General features: G+C 34.4%; 1 protein-coding gene across 4 annotated transcripts in view; it reads left to right on the forward strand.

The window, feature by feature from the left end:
- Fermt2 (FERM domain containing kindlin 2) overlaps positions 1 to 22246 on the forward strand; it is an 80598-nt gene that overhangs the window by 40382 nt on the left and 17970 nt on the right. For all 4 annotated transcript variants that reach the window (XM_026411023.2, XM_026411025.2, XM_026411024.2 and 1 more), the window contains exon 4: positions 14691 to 14825. In XM_026411023.2, the coding sequence (XP_026266808.1) occupies positions 14691 to 14825 (135 nt within the window). The remainder of the gene's footprint in view (positions 1 to 14690; positions 14826 to 22246) is intronic.

Genomic DNA, 22246 nt, shown 5'->3' on the forward strand with positions numbered 1-22246 from the left:
TATTCAGGTCCTTCTCTAAAGGATTAGAAAGGTAGGTTAAGTGAGTTTAATCCAGTTGTGGAGCCAGGAAAGGGATACTAGGGCAAACTACACTTTTTTCATCTATTGTGGTTTGTTTTCAGTGCTGCATTGTGCTTGATGTTTAGCACAATGAATCAGAGCATTTCCCAGTAATATTTCCTACTTTCATTTCTTCACATTGCTAAGTCATTTATTTATTTTTTCTTAATCTGGCTTCTATCTCCCAAAATTTTTCAGACATTTCTCACCTGATGATTTTCCCCTCCTTTTTCTTTTTCATCTTCTTAGGTTTATGTTGTAATTGTGTGTATGCATATGATATATATATATATATCCCTATAGATATAGATAGATATTTGGGAAAGAAATGAAAGAAAATGCACAGGTTCAATATACTTATTTAAACAGAAACTCAAAAAAAATTTTAAACCTCATTGCTTTGTTCTTCACCCTCATTGTTTTTGATATATGAGATACTTCTGTAGTCGATCTAGACTAGATTTGTCATTTTGATAATATTACATTGTTTATGATAAACCTTAAATGTCATTCTTACATAGTGTATCCGTTATAAAGAGGTTCTAGAACATTACTTTGTGTGGTGTTCATAAATGCTAGTTTATCTTTATTACTGAACTTTAAAACTTAGCATAAATAAGATAGTCTTATATATTGGTATGTCCATTTAAAGTTTTCATGTCCCACAGTCTTCTAGGTATGTTTATTTTAGAATTATGTTATTCTCCAGTCCCACTTGTGATTTGGATTCCCCAGTTCACTACTTTAATTCCTTCTTAATACAAGGCATAGAATAAATAAGTTTAAATTCCTATATCAATGAAATAATTAGTATCTTATGTGGATAGTTAGGTTTACTTTCTTGTTATTGTTATAATGAGATTGCAAACTACTTATTCACACTTAATGTGCACACAGTGTTACCCAGTTCCAATAGGGGACTACCTACCATTAGAAAATAAGATGTCATGATGTTGTCTTGGCACACACCTGTAATCCTAGCAGTTTGGGGCACTGAGATGGAAACATTGCAAGTTGGAAGCTAGCCTCACCAATTTAGCAAGACCTTCTGTCTTAAAATGAAAAATAAAAAAAGCTTGGGAAGTAGTTCCATGGTGGAGCACCTGTGGGTTCAATCCATATAAAGGGAGGAGGTGAGGGGAAGAATAATTCTCTAAATTAGTATTTATCCCTTAAGGAGAAGTTGGAATTAGAATTACCTACAGAACTTTTATAAAATAAACTGATGACAGCCCCTGAGTTACTGAGACTATTTGCTATTCTTAGGAATATTGAATTATGTATTTGGTATTTTAAATATTATTGTTTTTAAGATTATATTCAATATTATTTTAACATTGAATGTATTTTAAATATTATTTTATTTTGCATATTATTTAAATAGAATGTATTTTTTAAAGAATGTGTTTTTAATATAATTGACTTTACATCCTATCCTCATGGGTCCAACTAGTCAACTGCTTCATCTACTTATGACTAACCAAAAAGCTAGTTAACAATATTTATTTTTCTACTTACATTAATAGCTGGTTTGTGAGTTGGACAGGAAATTACCTAGGAACAAAAATCTCAATTATGAATGACGCAGTACAGTGATGCTGAAGCCCCAGGGAACATGCCAGAAACATTTGGGAAGACTTTTCAAATAACACGTGCTTGCTTTCCCCTCTTCCACTGTACAGTGACCAAGTTATGATAGAAGATTGTCATGTGTCTCAGGCATGATTCGATTCATATCCTTCAGTACTTTTTAGATTTTCCACCATGTACTAGTATATGATTTATTTAGAGGGATTGAATGGAAAGACAGAGAGATTGCCACCACCACATTGTCCTCACTTAATATTGTATCATAAATGACTGATTGCCAGAAACTTTGAGTTTTCTACTTCCTTCTTCCCTCCCAACATGGCACGACTGACATTTAAAGTTGAGGGTACACTAAGAATTGTGTACCTTGCACGGGCGGGACCCGGGTTCATAAATCATAAATCATTAGGTCTCTGATCATGTTAAATCTCATTCCTTTAAAAAGTCTAGCTTAGGAGAAAAGGAAGGGAAGAAAAGAGAGAGTAGTGTGGGGGTAAATATGATTGAAGTATATTATTTGCACGTATGAATATGCACAGTGAAACTCATCATTCTGTATAATTAAAATGTACTAATAAAAGTAGTCTAGGAGATAATGACTCTGTTGCAGGCTTAAAAGATACACTTGAAATATTTTCTGAATTTCTGAATGTACCCAGTCATAGCAATTACAATTACAATTATCCCCAAAATTATTTTGGGGGATAAGTGGATTAACTTCATTTCTTGAATACACAAAAATGGAGAAAATCTTTGATTTTTTTAATTGCATAACTATAGCAGTACTATTTTTAAAAAGAAGTCACTTATAAGTGGAAGTTTTTTAAAAAGTGACAATTTAAGGAACAAGCATTTATTTTTTAACATGGTTTCTGCTGCTTGGTACTTAAGATACGCTCATCCAAAATTACTTCTTTTATAACTTTTATTTTTCTATTTATTTATTTATTATTTTTATGTGGTGCTAAGGATCAAAAACCCAGGGCCTTGCACATGTGAGGGGCAAGTACTCTACCACTGAGCCATAACTCCAGTCCCCAAATTATTATTAATTAAAGAGTAAATATATTCACCTACTCTCTGCTCACATATTTGTTCCAGGTAGTTTTTCTTAATTTCATTCCCAAGTTTTGGAAAAACACCCCCTAGAAAATAGCCTGTAAAATATAGAACAGAAAAGAAACTTAAATGTGTTTCAGAGTATTCCTAATAATGACATACAAATATCAGTGGACAAAAATCTCACATAGTTATTAAAATTATTTATTTTGGCTTCTTATTTAAACATAGGGTGTTGTGTCTAAAATTTTTTTTAATATTTATTTTTTAGGTGTAGATGGACACAACTCAGTGCCTTTATTTTTATGTGGTGCTGAGGATCGAACCCGGGTCCCACCCGTGCGAGGCGAGCGCTCTACCGCTGAGGCACAATCCCAGCCCAAAATAAATTTTTTAAAAAGTCAAGAATGCTTTTATAGTAGTTACTATCTCATTAATTTTTATATTCAAATTAACTTTGATTTGAAGAAATCTAGGAAGTGTTTGTAAATGACCAAAACACATGAGAAAATGTACATCTCTATTGGCCAAAAAAAAAATGAAGATTAAACAAGATAAAGTAGTTTTTCACATAAGCAAAGCTTTTAGAAGAACACACATGTCTGCCTTACTCACTTTTGCCTTATTATAAACCTCTGATCTAATAATCCCACTCTAATGAATTCTAAAAGAAAGAACGGTGTGGAAAAGATGTACATAGGTATTTGTAGAAACATAATTTATAATGAATGGGCTTAGTATCAGAAGAATGGTTCAATTATGATACATTTACCCTATAGAATATTATACAGCTATTAAACGATTGTTTATTCCATTTCTGAAAAATATTTATAATGACTTACATGTGTGTAGTATTTCTAAGTTTATACCAATTGTATATTTTTTATAATTAGGGAAAAATATTACAACAGATCCCCTCCCCCCTTATTTGTAGTTTTCACTTTCCTAGGTTTCAGTTTCTCTTTCCAAAGTCAACCATAGACTGAAAATATTTAATGGAAAATTCCAAAATAATTCATAAGTTTAAAATTGTGCCCCATTCTGAGTATTCTGAGCAGCAAGGTGAAGTCTTACCCTGTCCTGCATATCCAGGCTGTATTAATAAACTTTCTGCCTTTTAGTCACTCAGGAGCTGTCTTGGTCATCAGATAACTGATACAGTGTTTTGTGTTCAAGTAAAGCTTATTTTACTTAATAATGGCCCCACAGGGCAAGAGCAGTATGCTACCAATACATATATGCCAAAGAGAAGCCTGGAAGTACTTACTAAATGTCATCTCGCATCATCACAAGAAGGGCAAATGTAGTACAGTGAGAAAGAGACAGACCATGTCCATATAACTTTATTATTAGAGTATATTAGAATAATTATTCTATTTTATTATTGGAGTTAACCCATTACTGTGCCTCATTTATAAATTAAACTTTATCATAGGTAGGTATAATCAAGAAAAAGTGCATGTTTGTTTATATGTGTGTAAATAAATACATATTTACACACACACATACATATGGGGTTAAGTGCTATCTGAAATTTCAAGCATCCCATTGGGGTTCTTGGAATGAATCTCCCATGGATAAAAGGAGACTCCTTTAATCCCTAATACACACAAAGCAATTGTTATGTATCGTTTAATTTTTACAGCAATCTCGGAGTTACTATTGTTTTCATCTCACCAATGAGGAAACCCAGGCAAACAAGGACAGGTTGAATATCTTGCCTGAGGGCACACAGCTAATAGTGGAGGTAGGATTTGAATCCAGGTGGTTTGGCTGTGTGTTTCTTAGCTTAAATTGTTCCAGTATGACAGATCCTAGTAGTCTCAGTTCTCCTACAAAGTTTCCTGAATTTTATAATACTGGGTTGGATCTAGGGTTCCTGTAGCTATAAACTGTCACATGTAAAACTATGATTGAGTAATTTAGCAACCTGTAGCATTACAGGTTATACAGTGACTTGCATTGTGTTGTTTATTCTTTTTATACCCTGGAATATAGTGTAGTGCTGCCAAACTTGGCATAATAGACTTCATGCTTCTTCTGCTACTTTTCTGCTTTTTTCTTTAATTTGGGACTCTCCATCTCACCATATTTTCTATTTTTAATTCATTTTATATTGATATAATTGATACACAATAAACTATACCCATTTAAAATATACAGTTTGAGTTTTGACAAATGTTACACCGTAGTCAGAAAAGATATATAGAGTATTTCCATCAAACTTCAAATTTAAACTACCAACAACCATTTTTCTTTCTCTGGCATTATGGAGTTGCTGGCATTCTCTGGAATTCTGTGAATGGAATCATATGTTTTCTAAAGGACTTCTTTCCTTTAATATAGTAACATATTAATTTTTGAGATTCATTTTATTATATGTGTTAATAGTTTTGTTTCTCTTATTGATGAGTTGTATTCCATTGTATGACTAGTATTTCCCATGATATACAAATGCCACATTTTAATCCATTTAATTATTTCCAGTTTTGGCTTTTATGAATAAAGCTATAATGAATGTGTTTTTCATTTTCATGGGTAAATAACTAGGAGAAGAATGTCTGAGTTTTATGGTAGGTGTGTGTTTATAACAAACTGCCAAACTATTTTCATATTATCTTACTTTACATTCACACCAGATAGGCATAAGAGCTCTAGTTCTTCCTCCAAGTCTGTGTGTATCATAATATCCAACATTGGTGGCCACTCTGATGGTTGTGTACAACTATCTCATTATGGTTTTAATTTACATTCTCCAAATGTCTGGTTAATGTCAGGTATCTTTCTGAGTGTTTCTTGGCCATTCTCTGATGAAGTTCCTGTCCAGATCTTTAGCCCAATACTATTCTTATTTGTTGAGTTTTATGGATTCATATATTCTTCTGAATAGAAGTCTTATGTCAGATATACTTGCAAATATTTTGTCCCAGTATGTGCTTGCCTTTTTAATTCTTCAACAGTGTCTTTAAAGAGCAGGGTGTGTTTTTGTTTTTGTTTTGTTTTAAATAAGAGGCAGTTTTTTGTGTATCCTAAGAAATATTTGCTTATGTTTTCTTCTAGTTTTATATTTTGGGCTGTTATATTTAGTGTATGATCCATTTATAATTAATTGTTGTATATTCGAGTTAGCTAAGGATCATTGTTCTTTTTAAAAACAATATGGATCTCTCATGGTTCACCAATATTTATTGAAAAGATTTTCCCTTTCCTTTGAAATTGCCTTGGCACCTTTGTCAAAAAAGTATTGATTACCTGTTTCTAGGTCTATTTCAGGGCCTTCTCTTCATTTCGTTCATTTTTATATCTTATTTGGCCAATAATTGCACTGACTCCATTAATGTACTTTATGGTGTTTGAAATCACTTCCAATTTTGTTCTTTTAAAGATTGCTTTGTTTCCTCTAGGATTGTTTTTATTTCCTTATGAATTTACAATTTCTGAAAAAAAAAAATTTGGACAATTGGGTTCCCACTGAATCTTAGGTTGATTTGGAGAGAATTGGCTTCTTAATAATGTTGAATCTTATAATTCATGAACACAGTATTTAATGTGTAATGTAATATGTAAGAAATATCTATTTATTAGAGTCATCTTTAATTTCTTTTTCATTGTCATTTGACCATTGTGGCTCTTATTAGCCACAAATGAAAATAGATATTGGGGGGATTCTCTTTTTTTTTTTTTTTTTTGCATTGGGGATTGAACCCAGGGCTTCACATATGGAAGGTAAGAACTTTGCTACTGAGCTACATCCCAGCTTGAGGTGGGGGGTGGGGGGGACACTCTTGCAGCCATTTAATACAAAGCAGAAAAGTTTGAATCAATTTTTTAAAATCTCAATTAAAATTTGAGATTTGCTAATGTAATGAAAGTATCGTGTTTACCTCAGATATCCTATGTACCTCATGCTGTGCAGAGGTACATAGGATATTACTACTATGTAATATAAAGTTTATTTTTTTTCTAGTTCTAGATAAAAAAATAAGTATATGAAAAGGTGTTCTAATATTATCTTTCTGTACCCTTGTGGATCTTCTCTCTACTCTATGATCATTACATTTATTAGATAGTACTGTACCAAGAGTGCTTTGGGGCCCCACTTAGCTCTAGCAGCCCAACCCTTATAGTGCATCGATTTGGTCTTTCTGGGCAAAACTCCAGTCAACTGTACTTCCCATTCTGTCCTACTGTATACTGGTGAGAAAGTAAGCTGAAAAGTGTTTGAACCACTTTCAGTTTTAGACCAATCAAGCTGGTAGCTCAGTGAGCAACATAAAAAGAGGAAGGGTTTAACAACCCCCAGCACTTGCACTCTGTAAGGGACACATAGCCCAGGAAGAAACAGCCCTGGATAGTCAAGCATAGGCAGTAATCATCCTCATTGACAGATTTGACCACATCAGTGGAAACAGTTCTTTCATTTATCATTAAGCATATAATCCCAGCAACTCTGGAGGGTGAGGCAGGAGGATCACGAGGTTGAGGCCAGTCTCAGCAGTTTAGTGAGGTCCTAAGTAACTTAGTGAGACCCTCTCAAAATTAAAAGGGATGAGGATGCAGCTCAGTGGTGAAGTGTCCCTGGGTTTAATCCCAAATACACAACACAAAAACAAAACAGCATTTTCCTTTCTTTTGTTCTTTGTTCTTGCTGTGCTGATTGGATCACAGATGTAGATATTTCTGTTTTTCTTGTCTTTCTCTCCTTCTAATAGCGAATTCTAATTTTTTCCTTCTCTGCTGTTTCTTTTATTTTTTCCTCCCCCTTTATACCCATCACTTCTACAGCTCTTCTGTTTTCTCCCTGTTAACATTTTAACATTTTAAACTTTCTTTTACCTTCCTATCACATTATATTGTCTTGTAATGAACTACATTTTTACTGTCTTTTAGAACTAGTTGGTTTATATAATTCCTACCCCCACCATTCATGTTGTTGCAGTTATTAATACTGTGGATGGCATAGTTGAAACCTGCTGTGTACTTTAATTCCAAATCTAATTCACAGCTATTTATTGTTTTTGCTATTGGCAGTTGATGGCACACCATTCCCATTTTTGTGGTAGTTAGTGTTAGAGATGTCATATTAGGCACTGGGTATTTATTTTAATGCTGTATGTTGTTTGCTTCTTTGTTTGTTTCCTGCTTTTCTATGAGACACCTGGAAACTACTGGGGCACTATAAGTTAACAGGGTAGAGACTGCTGCTGAGCTAAATCTAGCCAAGAGACAGTGCATCTTGCTCTACACACAAACTAACCGTGTTCAAACTTCAACAGTTTTTTAATACAGAGACTACAAGAGACAAACCCCAAACTAGGACCAGCTTGCCCCAAGTAAGAACAGCTGGGGCTGGAGAAGTGGGTGGTCCTACTTAGAGACATCCATTCCTACAGTAAAAGCAGAATTAACATAAAGGCTCTGGACACAACATCTTAAAGGGTTTCAATCTGGATTACTCCTATACCTTTTTAGAATATACAGAGGTGTTAAGAAAGAATAATAATCATAAACCCTGTTGTACACAAAACAATTGCCAGATTTATAAGAAAGCTCTCACTCTTTTTGAGACCTACTGGGGAAGTGGAAACCTCAAGCTAATGCACTATTAAAATACACTAATTATCCCCAGAGAACTAGCAGGGAAACCATACTACAAAACCAACTTGGAGACATACTGAAAAGTTCTCAAAAACATGATGTCCCAAAAGACTTTGGCAGGATAGGTCTGTGCACTAAAAAGATCTACACATAAGAGTGTAAAAAAATCCATCCCAACAGATGCATGAAATCTATGACAGGAATGTAATAAATGTGAAAAAACAAAGTAACACAACACCTCCTAAAGTTCATAATTCACCAGCAACTGACTGCAAAGATATTGAAGTGGATGAAATACCAGACATAAACTTCAAAAGAAGAGCTGGGCACAGTGGTAGTAATCCCAGCCAGCTCCAGAGGCTGAGGCAGGAGGATCTTGAGTTCAAAGCCAGGCTCAACAGTAGTGAGACACTAAGTGAGACCTTGTCTCTAAATAAAATGCAAAATAGGGCTGGGGATGTGGCTCAGTGGTCAAGTGCCCTTGAGTTCAATCCCCAGTACATCCCTGGAAAAAAAAAGTTCAAAAGAAGATTATAAAAATGATCAATGAATTCCAAGAGAGCACAGAAAAGCAGTTGAATGAATTAAGGAAGACAGAGCAGGGTATGAATGAGAAATTCAACAGAGAGAAATACTGAAAAAGAAAGAAATAGGAATATTTGAAATGAAAGACAATAAATCAAATGTCCAGTTGAAACTATAATACTATGCTGATAGAATCTCAGAGCTGAAAGACAAAGTGGCCAATTGTGAACAGACAGTATTACAAAGAAAAAAAATAACCATGATTAGATTTCTGAGGCAGAAAGATTGCAAGTTCAAAGCCAACCTCAGCAACAGTGAGGCACTAAGCCAACTCAGTGAGACCCTTTCTCTAAATATAATACAAAATAGGACTGAGGAATGTGGCTCAGTGGTCGAGTGCCCCCGAGTTCAATCCCCAGTACCGCCCCCCACCCCACCCCCACCCTCAAAAAAGAAATCTGAGATAACATTAAGAGACCAAATTTAAGAATTCCTGGAATGGAAGAGGGTTGTGAGATGTAGGCTAATAGCATGGTTATCATGTTAAGGTTTCTCAAACTTTCCAAAGTTTGAGAAAGAGATGCACATTCACATACACATACAGGAGGCATTCAGAACCCTAAATAGACTAGCAAAAGAGAGAATTTCTCCATGGCACAGTATAATTAATACACAGAACAAAGAGAATTTTGAAAGTCTCAAGAGAAAAATATCAGGTAACATTTAGAGGTAAGCCAATCATAATCACTTTGGAGTTCTCGTTACAAACTCTAAAATCCAGGAGGTCTTGGAATAAAGTGTTCTAAACCTGACAACCAAGATTGCTATATCCAGAAAAGCTATCCTGTAGAACCAAAAGAGAAAATCCTTCCAAGATAAAAAAAAAAAAAAAAAAAAATCTGAAACCTTATATGACTTTTAAGCCAGCACTACAGAAAATACTTAAAGAAATACTACATAGAAAAGAGCTAGCTATAAAACAAACCCCAGAGCTGGCAGATGGACATCTCATTTGAAGAGTAGCTAAGCAAAAGAGAAACAGGACCCAATTAAACATCAGAAATAAATCAACATAGTAGGAGTTAACAAACATCTCTGTATAATGACATTGAATGTAAATAGTCTAAACTTTCTAATTAAGAGAGAGGCTGGCAGAATGGATTAAAAAATAAGACCCAACTATATATTGTTTGTAAGACACTAGCCTTATAGGCAAAGACAGCCACAGGCTGAAAGTGAAAGGATGGAAATGGAGTCTGAAAGATAAGCAGGAGTAGCTGCTTTCATATCCCACAAAGCCAACTGCAAGCCAAAATTAATCAGAAGAGACAGGGTTACTTTATACTGGTAAAGGGAACAATCCAATAAGAAGAAAACACTATTCAGCTTAAAAGACTCAGATGCATCCCAGTACAATAATACTGGTTGATTTCAACACACCTGTCTCACCAATGGATAGGTCATATAGACATACTCAGTAAAGATTCTTCGAACCTAGAAAATATTATAAGTCAAATGGATTTAATAGACATATAAAATATTTCATCCAACAGCCAAATTCTCTTTTCATGGCAGCTGTTCATAGAACCTTTTCTTTTTAAATATTTGTTTTTGTTGTTGTTTTTTTTTTTAATTTTTTAAGTGGACACAGCATCTTTATTTTTACATTAATATGGTGCTAAGGATCGAACTCAGTGCCTCAAGCATGCTAGGCAAGCACTCTACCACTGAGCCACAACCCCAGCCTCTAGAATCTTTTTCAAAATAGACTATTTTAGACCACAATGCAATTCTTAGCAAATATTAAAAAATCAATTTAATTTCTTGCACCTTGTCTGATCATAATGGAATGAAATTAGAAATAAATATAAAAGAATGTATGGAAACTATATAAATGCATGGAAATTGAACAGTACACTTTTGAATGATCAATGACAAAAGAAATCAGGAGAGAAATTTAAAAATTGTTAAAATCAAGCAAGAATAGTGATACAACATACCTGAACTTCTGGGACACAGTGAAGGCAGTCTAAATGGAAAATTGCTATGAATTCATATATAAAAGTTCCTTGATAAACAAAAATAAAGCAGTTCCACTCAGTAGAAGGAGGTAAAATAAGATTAAGGCTAAAATCAGTAAAATTGAGGATAAAAAATAAACACAAAGGATTAATGAATAGTTGGCTCTTTGGAAAGATAAATAAGATTGACAAATCCTTAGCCAAACAAATCAAAAGAAAGATATGAACTAATAAAATTGGAGATGAAAAAGGAGAAATCACCTTATACATCACAGTAATCCAGAGGATCATTAGGGACTATTTTGAAAACACATAGTTCAGGGCTGGGGATGTGGCTCAAGCGGTAGGGCGCTCGCCTGGCATGCGTGCGGCCTGGGTTCGATCCTCAGCACCACATACAAAGAAAGATGTCATGTCCCCCGAAAACTAAAAAATAAACATTAAAAAATTTCTCTCTCTCTCTCTCTCTCTCTTTCTAAAAAAAAAAAAAAAAAGAAAGAAAAAGAAAACACATAGTTCAATAAATTGGAAAACCTAGAAGAAATGGATATATTTCTAGATATGTATGAATCCAGAGATAATAGAAAACCTAAACAGAACAAGAACTAGCAATAAGAAGCAGTATTAAAATGTCTTCCAACAGAGGCTGGGGTTGTGGTAGAGTGCTTGTCTAGTTCAATCCTCAGCACCACATAAAAAATAAAGTAAGCCTGGGGATGTGGCTCAAGCGGTAGCGTGCTCGCCTGACATGCACGGCACGCTGGGTTCGATCCTCAATACCACGTAGAAATAAAATATTGTGTCCACCTAAAAAACTTTAAATAAATAAAGTAAAAAAAAAAAAAAAAAAGTCTTCCAACAAAGAAAAGCCCAAGACCAGATGGATTCTCAGTTGCATTCTACCAGACCCAAACTAATGCCTAGGCCTTTCAAATAGAGGTGAAACACTTCCAGATTGATTCTATGAAGCTAGTAATACTCTTACAAAAGCCAGATAAGAGCACATTGAAGAAAGAAAAATACCAACCAATATGCCTGATGAACTTAAATGTAGAACTCCTTAATAAAATATTAACAAATCATATTCAACAACATATTAAGAGTGTACATCATGACCAGGTTGGTTTTATTCTAGGATTGCAAGGATGGTTTAACATATGCAAATCAGTAAGTATTATTTACCATATAAAAAGAATTCAGGACCAAAATCACAGAGTCATCCCATAGGTGCAGAGAAAGCCTTCAACAAAAGTAAGCATCCATTCATGATAAAAACACCAAAGAAACTAGGGATGGAAGGAACTTACCTCAACATCATAAAGGCCATATACAAACAGAAAGCCCATATCATAATGAATGGAGGAAAAACTGAAAGCATTTCCTTTAAAATCCAAAACAAAACAAGGATGTCCACTCTCAACATTCCTAATTAATGTAGTATTAGAAATTCTAGCCAGAGCAATTAGGCAAGAGAAGGAAATAAAAGGGATTAAAAATAGGAAAGGAAGAAGTCAAATTATAGATGATATAATTCTATACTTAGAAGATCTACCAGAAGATTGCGAAAGCTAATAAACAAATTCAATAACATTGTAAGTTACAAAATCACCGTGCAAAAATCAATAGCCCATTCACAATAGCCTAAAACAAAAACTCTAGGAAATAGATCTTTTACCACATGGTAAAATAAATCATTTACCACGGAGGTAAAAGATTGCTGCAATGAAAACTATAGAACACTGAAGAAAATTGAAAAGGACACAGAAAATGGAAGGACTTTCCATGTTTGTGGATAATTAAAATATATTGTTAAAATGGCCATATTACCAAAACAATATACAGATTCAGTGTAGTCCTGAACAAAATACCAATGACATTCTTCACAGAACTAGAAAAAGTGTTTGAAAGAATAAAAAGATCCAAAATAGCCAATGCAATTTTTAACCAAAAAAAACAACGCTGGAGGCATCACAATACCTGACTTCAAATTATACTACAGAGGTGTTGCAACAAAACTACATGGTACTGGTATTAAAACACACACATAGACCAATGGTACAGAATAGAATACAGTCAGCCCTACAGTCATCTGATCTATTACAAAGTTGGTAAAAACATGTTGAAGAAAAGACAGCCTTTTAAAAAACAAATAGGGCTGGAAAAACCAGTTATTCATATGTAGAAGAATGTAAGACCAGATCCTTCTCTCTCACACTGCACAAAGTTTACCAGAAACTCTGCAACTCCTAGAAGAAAACATAGGTTCAGTACCCCAGCATGTAGGCACAGGCAACACCTTTCTCAGTATCTGTAGCTAAGGAATTAATTCAAGGAATTAATAAATGGGATGACATCAAATTAAAAATCTTCTGGAAAGCAAAGGAAATAAGAATATGAAGAGAGAACCTACAGAATGGGAAAAAATCTTCGCTAGCTATTCTTCTGACAGAGAATTAATATCCAGAATATATAAAGGGCTCAAAAAACTCAACACCAAAAAAAGCAAATAGCCCAATTAATAAATGGGCAAATAAACTAACCAGACACTTCTTAAAAGAAGAAACACAAATATATGAAAAAATTATTGGCCAACAAATATATGAAAAAATGTTCAACATCATTAGCAGTCAGGGAAATGCAAATTGGGACTATACTGAGATTTCATTTCCCTCCAGTTAGAGTGGCAGCCATTAAGGATACAAACAATAATAAATGCTGGAGAGAATATGGGGGGAAAAGCAACACTTACAGGAAGAATGAAATGTCATTTGGAGGAAAACCGATAGAACTTGAGAACATTATGTTAAGTGAAGTAAGCCAAACTCAAAAAGTCAAGGGTCATGTGTTTTTTCCTATATGTAGAAGCTAGAGAAGAACAAGGAAAAGAAAGGTAATGGGAGTCTCATGAAAATTGAAGGGAACTCACTAGAGGGAAGGGACCATAGGGTAGTGAGGGCACAAGAGAGGTAAAAGGGAAATACTGGGGAGTGATATTGGCCCAATCATATTGTCATATTGTATACATATATGAATATGTAACAGTGAATTCCATCATCATGAATATTTACAATGTACCAATAAAAAATGTGGGGGGGGGGACAAAAATAGGCTTTTACTACAAGAGAAAGGAATGCTTCTGGTAGATTTTGTCGGGGTGGTGGGTTGATAGGGATCAAACCCAGGGCCTCATGCATGCTAAGCAAATGCTTCACCACTATAGATTTTTAAAATTTTTATTTATTTATTTATTTATTTTTAGTTTTACTGATTTTGTTTTTTTAATACAATCGCAGAATGCGTTACAATTCTTATTACACATTTGGAGTACAATTTTTCATATCTCTGTATATAAAGTATGTTGACACCCAATTCAAGTCTTCATACATGTACTTTGGATAATGATGTCCATCACATTCCACTGTTCTTGCTAATCCCCTGCTCCCTCCCTTTCCCTCCCACCCCTCTTCCCTATCTAGAGTTCTTCTATTCCTCTCATGCTCCCCCTCCGTACCCCACTATGAGTCAGCCTCCTTATATCAGAAAACATTAGGCATTTGTTTTGGGGGGATTGGCTAAATTCACTTAGCATTATCTTCTCCAATGCCATCCATTTACCTGCACATGCCATGATTTTATTCTCTTTTAATGCTGAGTAAAATTCCATTAAACAAGCACCATACATCACTCAGACTTTTATTTGATATCAATATCTGGCCAAATTCAAACACACAGAGTAAATCACAGATTCCTACCTTGAAATAGATTAAATAGATTTACCAAGTATAAAGTCCTTAAATTTTTCTTTATTTTAGTAAAATAAATCTATTTTTTTAACAGATATAAGACACCCTGAAGAACTTTCTCTCTTGAAAAAACCCAGAGATCCAACAAAGAAAAAAAAGAAAAAGCTAGATGACCAATCTGAAGATGAGGCGCTTGAATTAGAGGGGCCTCTTATCACTCCTGGATCAGGTAAGACTGACGAAGCTAGAGGGGGAGAACCCTGGACTGTGTGTTTTGATAGAGGGTAAATGGATTGTGTAGGTCAAGAGAGTACTCAAGTTCAAAAAAACCAAAAAGTCTTAGCATCTTTACCCAGTCATGGAACACCTTCAGTGTCATTTAATTTCTGTCATTTGTAAATCATTATGTCAGTTATTAATGTCAAATCAATATGAAGGAAGTCTGATTCTCTTGCTCAGAGTGGACTCAGTTCTTTGGTTTAGAGAAATTAGATGATTTTTAGTGTGTTGATTATGAAAACCACCAGTGTTTAATTCATACATTATTACCTAAAACTTTACTTAAATTACTTAACTTTCCCTGTGCTTTGCATACTCTGGTCCCTTTGCCTCCCTACATTTTTTTCAAGTTTCACTCCTTAGAGAAACTTTTTCTAATTTTAACATTTTACTTTCCTAATATGAATTAGGTATCCTTCTGTCATAAGTCACCACTTTTCTGTGTTTTATATTATACTCTGTGTTATCCTCTAGTAGTTGTGAGTTCCCTTCACTAAGGGGGACACCCTCATCTTTTTATTACCAGGACCTTACTCAGTACATGATATATATCAGGTAGATAGGAAATTGGGTATCTAGATGATTAATTAATAGATACATATTTTCATAGTCCTAGGCATATGTGTGGTTTGAACATTACAGAGTGCCACATTTCCATTGACCACACTTTCTCCATTACTTAAGATAAGTCCCTCCAGCAAATATCTAAGTTTTCTTCATTCCTGGCTTTTAAATTTGGGGGTGATTATGATGACGGTGATAGACACTAATTTCGAGCTATTCCCACATCTACAAATATGCTTTATATGTGAAAACTCATTCTCACTACAAACCCTTTGAAGTAGATTCTGTTATTACTCAAAGGTTAAGTATATAGAAAGGGCTCAAAAAACTCAACACCAAAAAAAGCAAATAGCCCAATTAATAAATGAGCAAATAAACTAACCAGACACTTCTTAAAAGAAGAAACACAAATATATGAAAAAATTATTAAGGATGAAGGATTAAGGATAAAAAATTAAGGATGAAGAAATCATTGCATCATAAGGTCAGGAATTCTAGGATCATAGACCTTGTAACTTTTTTGTTATTACTTATGTTGAAATTGTATTTGAGAAATAAGATCATGCTTATTCTTAAGTAGTTTATAGGTTAGTTGAAATACAGTTTCTGTATTTAAAGAGATAATGCATCAATGCTAAATGAATGTTTTAGAAGATAATGTTTTAGAAATTCAGTAAACAAAATCATTAGTCCCAAATTAGAGTGTATTCCTTGTTACAGGTTGGGGAATTAAGTTTGCTAATTAAGCTTTTTTTCCAGTGGCTAGAATTTTGATGAAAAGGCAATCCAAACAAATAATAATAGTGACAAAGAACATCCTTGGAAAAGAAAAATATATGGACATGATCATTGTACAATATATGGAATTGTGAGCTCACAATTATGCATGTATTGAAATGTCACAGTGAAACCCATTAATTTATATGGTTAATATATGTTAATAAATAAAAAAATAAAAGTGCAAGGCATGAATAAATTCCTTGAGCAGATTCATGAGAGAGATCCTTAAGTACTCCAAGATCACATTGGAGAATATTTAATGGCAGGTTAATGAATTCGGACTAGTAATTATAGAGTGATTGATTTCCTAAACATGTTACAAAAACAAATCAATATTTTTGAAAGAATGTCGAATTTACTTCCATTCAATAATTGTAGAGGAGGAAATGGGGAGAAATGTATTTTGAATAGAGGTAGCAGCCCACAGAATGATGAAGTAAAAAGAGTATATTGTGATATAAGAAATATATTTTGGTCTTCCTTTAGTGTTTGTAGCAGAGCTCCTAAAACTTTTGCAATAAAAGCCATAAAGGAACATCTTTTATTGTTCATAACAAACCCCTTTCAAGCAGAATTGTTTGTTAATGATATAACAAACAAAATCATGAGGTATAAACAAAAAAATGAGGTGATCCTTAGCCCTCATTTTCCTGTGAAGAGAGAGGCTGTGAGTTAATCACCAAATTAGGTCATTCTCTGTAACTATAACAAAACTCCTAAGACTGGGTAACTCATAATAGAGGTTTATTTAGCTAGCATTGTGGAGGTTCAAAAGCAAGGTGCCAACATCAGATTGACTATGCTAAAGACTTTTTGGCTTCACAATGGCAGGAATATGTGCAAGAGGGAGTATTTTAGCTTTTCAGTGCTATAACCAAAAGACCTGACAAGAACAATTTAAGAGGAGGGAAAGTTTTATTAAGGGCTTATGGTTTTAGAGGTCTCAGTCCATAGATGGCAGAGTCCATAGTTCTTTGCCTGAGATGAAGCAGAACAGCATGGTGGAAGGGTGTGGCAGAGGAAAGCAGCTAGGGACTTGGTACCAGGAAGCAGAGAGAACTTTCACTCCCCAGGACAAAATATAATCTCTAGAGTCACACTCCCAGTGACCTATATCCTCCAGCCACACTCTCCCTGCCTGCAGTTACCACCCAGTTAATACATTCCAGTGGATAATTGCACCAATTAGGTTAACCTTCTTGCATTGTCTCACAAATGAGTTTTTGGAGGACATACCATAACAGGAAGAGATACACCTCAATACAGGAAGCCAGAGCACAATTCAGTGGTTAGGCTTTCTCTTTTTGTAACAACCCTCTTAGAAGAACTAAATCAGAGTTCCATGAGAACTAACTCATTTTTTTCTGAAGGTAGTACCCCCTACCAGTGATCTAAACACTTGCCACTATGCCCTACCTCTTAATGTTCTGACTACCTAACATTGACACACTAGGGATCAAACTTCCAGCACTTGGAGACAAACCACATTAATCATTTTAAGCAATTGTTCTTAAAATATATAGTTAAGCCTGCATAAAAACCCAAAAAGATGGGATTTAGAGAGTTTCCAGGTTGGTGAACATATGGAGATTCTTCAAGAGTAGTGTTCCTAGAGAGGACATGGGTGTGTCTGTGTACTTACCACATAACTTGCCCTATGCGTCTGTCTCTTTCATTTGACTGTTCCTCAGTTGTATGCTTTTGTAATAAACTGTAATCTAGTAAGTAAACTGTCCTGAGTTCTCTGAGCCTTTCTAGTAAATCATGAAACCCAGGGAGAGGGTATGGGAATATCTAACCTATAACCAGTTGACCAGAAGCACACAGGTGATAATATGTACTTGCAACTGGCCTCTGAAGTGGGGGACAATGTTTTCAAATATACTGAAAGTTCTTCCTCCTATCCCCATCTTTCCCATCCCCAGCCCTGACAACCAAAGGGATAGTTTGGGGTCAGCTTTTACCCCATCCTAAATTCAGTTAAAGAAAAAAAAATAAGTTAATATCTTAAATAATTTATCTTAAAAGCATAAATATACACTCCCTTCATCTGCTTTTATAATGTGGGTCTACAGACCTTCTTAGTATGGGTCTGCTGGTTGGAGTTTTGAAGTTTTGTTTTTTTTTTATTATTATTATAAACTATGTCCTGTGTCTGTAGTATGTGCTTTTAAAGATTTCTAGTTTCAGGTCAAAGTTGAGTGAAAATTTGAAGTCTGCAAAACAAGATCATAAAGTCTATAGATTTTTGCCATATCTTCTGTCCTAGTCTTTGCGAATTGCTGGTCATCACCTAACTCAGCAAGTCGTTCTAACTTCCTCCTCTTTCCCAGGTTCCCAGGACAGTTAACTGTAGTTGTCATAGGCTCTGCACTTCTTTGTTTTTTCATGTTTTATGTTTCCCAGCTTTACTTGAATTCTGTAACAAATGAAACTGGTGTAAATTATTTGGTAGGTTTAGAGAGTCATTTGCCAGCTGCAGATTTCAAAATGTTGTGGTTTTTATGGGGCCAGGGGTGGGATTGAGGCAATTTGGTAAACAAGTGAGTCAGTTAAGTGGTTAAAAGGGCTCCGGCTGTACTTAATCTGCTCAGACAGTAGTTTATATCCTAGCTATTTAAGAGAAAATGCAAGGATAATTTTGATAGTACCTTTAGGAGATAACCAGCCTCTACTTTAGATACTAACTTGCACTCTTGTGGTTCCATCTTGGTGCTGTTCCTAAACTGTCCAATTTTTGGCTGGCTTCTACCCAAGAATAGTGTCCTCTTCAATTCTCACCCTGCCCGATCTTGGGCTCCCTTGTTCTTCCCACCACTGGTTAGTTCTTTTCACCCAGACTGCAGCTGCTATTTATTGCTGGTCTGTGTACCATTCCTGAGTTCTTCTCTCTCAGAGGCTTGACCTTTGGACAGCTTTGAGTGCCCTAAGGGACACTTCTGGACTGTTTATGTGCAAGGGATCCTTTTCAAAGAGGAAATCAATGTTTTTCTTGAATTATATTATTATCGGCTACATTTTATTGAGCAATTTCTGGTCCCAAATACTATATGTAATATGTTTAATTTTCACAACAATTCTGAAAGATAAATGCCATTAGAAGAAAAATTCAGGGTGATTAAGTCACTTGCCTTAATTTAGATGTTATGAAACTATTCTGATTGCCACCACACATGTAGAGTACAGTGTCAAGATTTCTTACGGAATTTAAATTTAAAATTCTTTTCTTTTTTTTTCCTCTAAGGTAAACAACTCTACAAAAATTAGGCAAGAGCTAGGTATGGCTTCTGGCTACTTGCAGATTTGCTATAAGTAAGGGTAGGCAAACTCACAAAGAACAGGAAGGGATGGAGGAGAGGGTTCAGCACGTGGGGTGGTGGTCAGAGTGCTGGCTTTGGAACAGGGCAGACCTGGGCTCAAAGGTCAGCAAACAAAGAAAATGTGTCAGTGACCAGAGGCCACACCTAGCTTTTGCTTAATTTTTATAGAGTTAAAGAAAAAAAATTTAAAGAAAAAAGAATTTTAAATTTAAATTCCTTAGGAAATTTTTACACTGTACATGTATGACAGAATAGTTTCACATCATCCAAATAACACTGAAGATCTTTCAGAGTTAGAATTTATGAAGCAGGGGGGAATTTTGGTGCCCAGAAACCAAAGTGCATAGAAATTCTGAGACTCTGCTGGCCCAGTAAACAGGAAATCTCAAAATTTTTAGAGTATCCAGAATGGCTAGAAGCAGATTCTTGGGTATTAAAAGTATATATATTAAAAAAAAAATCCCAGTTTGTATTTTATAAATAAGACAAGACAGTAGGTACTAGAGGAATTGGAAGTATTGGATGATTTTCTAATAGTTCATTCATAATGTTTTTTTCCTTTCCCTTCAACTGCAGTGATAATGACAAAAATGTAGGAAAGCTGGTTAGTATAACTTAAACTACTGAATTACAACAATTAACATCAGTCTTTTCACTGAATTATTATGCTATAGGACCTTGATTAACCCATAATAATTTGGACTGAACAACCTACTCATATTTCCCCTTTTAGAAATCACATCTAATATGAATTTATATTTAGAGACTTTGGTTTGTTAGGAAAGTGGGCTTAAAATAGTATCACAAATAAGCTCATAGTTTATTTTCCCTCTAGGTTGTCTTTGATTTATAATGGTTGAAGAATAGGTATATGTTGTTTATTAAAAAAATACATTTATTAAGAGTGTATATGCTAGAAGAAAATTTACCCAGATAGAATAAGCTTATAATGCTAGTTCTCCTCCCTCCCCCCACACACAAAGTTATACACATACTTAACATGTGTGGTATCTTTCACTTGGTCTCAAAAAAACTCCTGCAATTTTGGTGACATCCTCATTTTGCTTCTGAGGAAAGACTCCTTCAGGGGTTAATTTGTCCGGTCACAAAGTTAATTAGGAGCAGAGCTAGAAAGTACCTTCAGCTCTGTCTGGCCTTAGTACTTAGGTTTTTATAATCATTATGGAACATCATCTCTCCAATTATAACATTTAAATTATTTTCTGAATTATAATAGATATCTTTGCTAAAATATTAGTATGCAAATTATATCTCAACAAAGCTTTTTTAAAAAACATTTATTTTTCAGTTGTAGTTGGACACAATACCTTTATTTTATTTATTTTTATGCAGTACTGAGGATCGAACCAAGGGCCTCACTTGTGCTAGGCGAGCACTCTACCACTGACCCACAACCCCAACCCCAACCTAACAAAGCTTATTTTTTAAAATAGTTTTTCAAGAGGTAAAAGATTGAGTGAATTAATAATTTTGAGACTTTAAAATTCAGATTCATAAAGAGAATTATGATGAAATATCTGAGGTACCTTGCCTTACATGGCTGTGCGTAGGTGGCATGCTCTTAAATGCTTTGCTATTTCCTGACTATAACCATGTAAATATCTGGTCTGTGAAGAGGTAACTGATTCCAAGTCAGGAGGAAGCAATTTTTCAAAGTAATAATACATTCTTCAATCTGGTCAGAGATTTAAGACAGCTAGAAAAGGAAAAATCTAGATTTAAAATTAATGTAGAAAATAATCTATACTTGCTTGGCACTCTTAGAAAAATCACTCATGTAGGATGCCAGTTTTTTCTAACTCAAACTACCATTTTAAGCAACAAAACATTTTTTAAAACTATTTTTAAGTACAAATAATGTGTGTTCATAGTAAGTATTTGGTTATTATAGAGCTATATATTTTTTCAGTTTGTTTTTCCCCAACTAAAATGGAATTGTGTTATGTACACATTGTGTTTTCTTCACTCAATAAAATGGATTTCATTTTTTTATATCATAGTAGTCATGCATTGAATACAGCATCCTAATAAATTCAAATTATACAGAAAATATACTAAACCAAAAGCAAAAATTCCTTTAAAATTTATTCCCTGGTTACTCCTTCTCAAGAGCCAACTATTTCTTGATAACTATGAAGTTTGGAATGAAAAATGACAGTACCCTTTCTGTGTTAATTTACATGTGTGAGTATATATTTGCATATCTAGTTTTCATAATTATAAGATTTTAATATGTCATATTTTGCATTTCATTTTTGTCATTAAACAATTTTTGTTGATCTCTATCAGCATTCTCAAGTTCTTATAATTGACTTCAACATTTTCTATACAGAAAATCTTAATACTTCATTTGTATATTTGTTGAAACTAGTTTAGCTGTTTGCTGAGAACTTGAACATAAAATTGCTTTCCTATGAGCTGGGGTTGTGGTTCAGTGGTAGAGTGCTTGCCTAGCATGTGCAAGGCCCTAGGTTTGATCCTCAATACCACATAAAAAAAATAAACATAATAAGAAAATATTGTGTCCAACTACAACTAAAAATTAAATTTTTTAAAAAAATTGCTTTCCTAGCAGGGCACAGTGGTGGCTTGGGATGCTGAGGCAGGAAGATCATTGAGTTCAAAGCCAGCCTCAGCAACCTAGCAAGGCTCTGTCTCTAAATTTAAAAAAATAATAATAAAAAAA

Source organism: Urocitellus parryii, chromosome 6 (genome assembly GCF_045843805.1).
Source record: "Urocitellus parryii isolate mUroPar1 chromosome 6, mUroPar1.hap1, whole genome shotgun sequence".
NCBI classification, from domain to species: domain Eukaryota; kingdom Metazoa; phylum Chordata; class Mammalia; order Rodentia; family Sciuridae; genus Urocitellus; species Urocitellus parryii.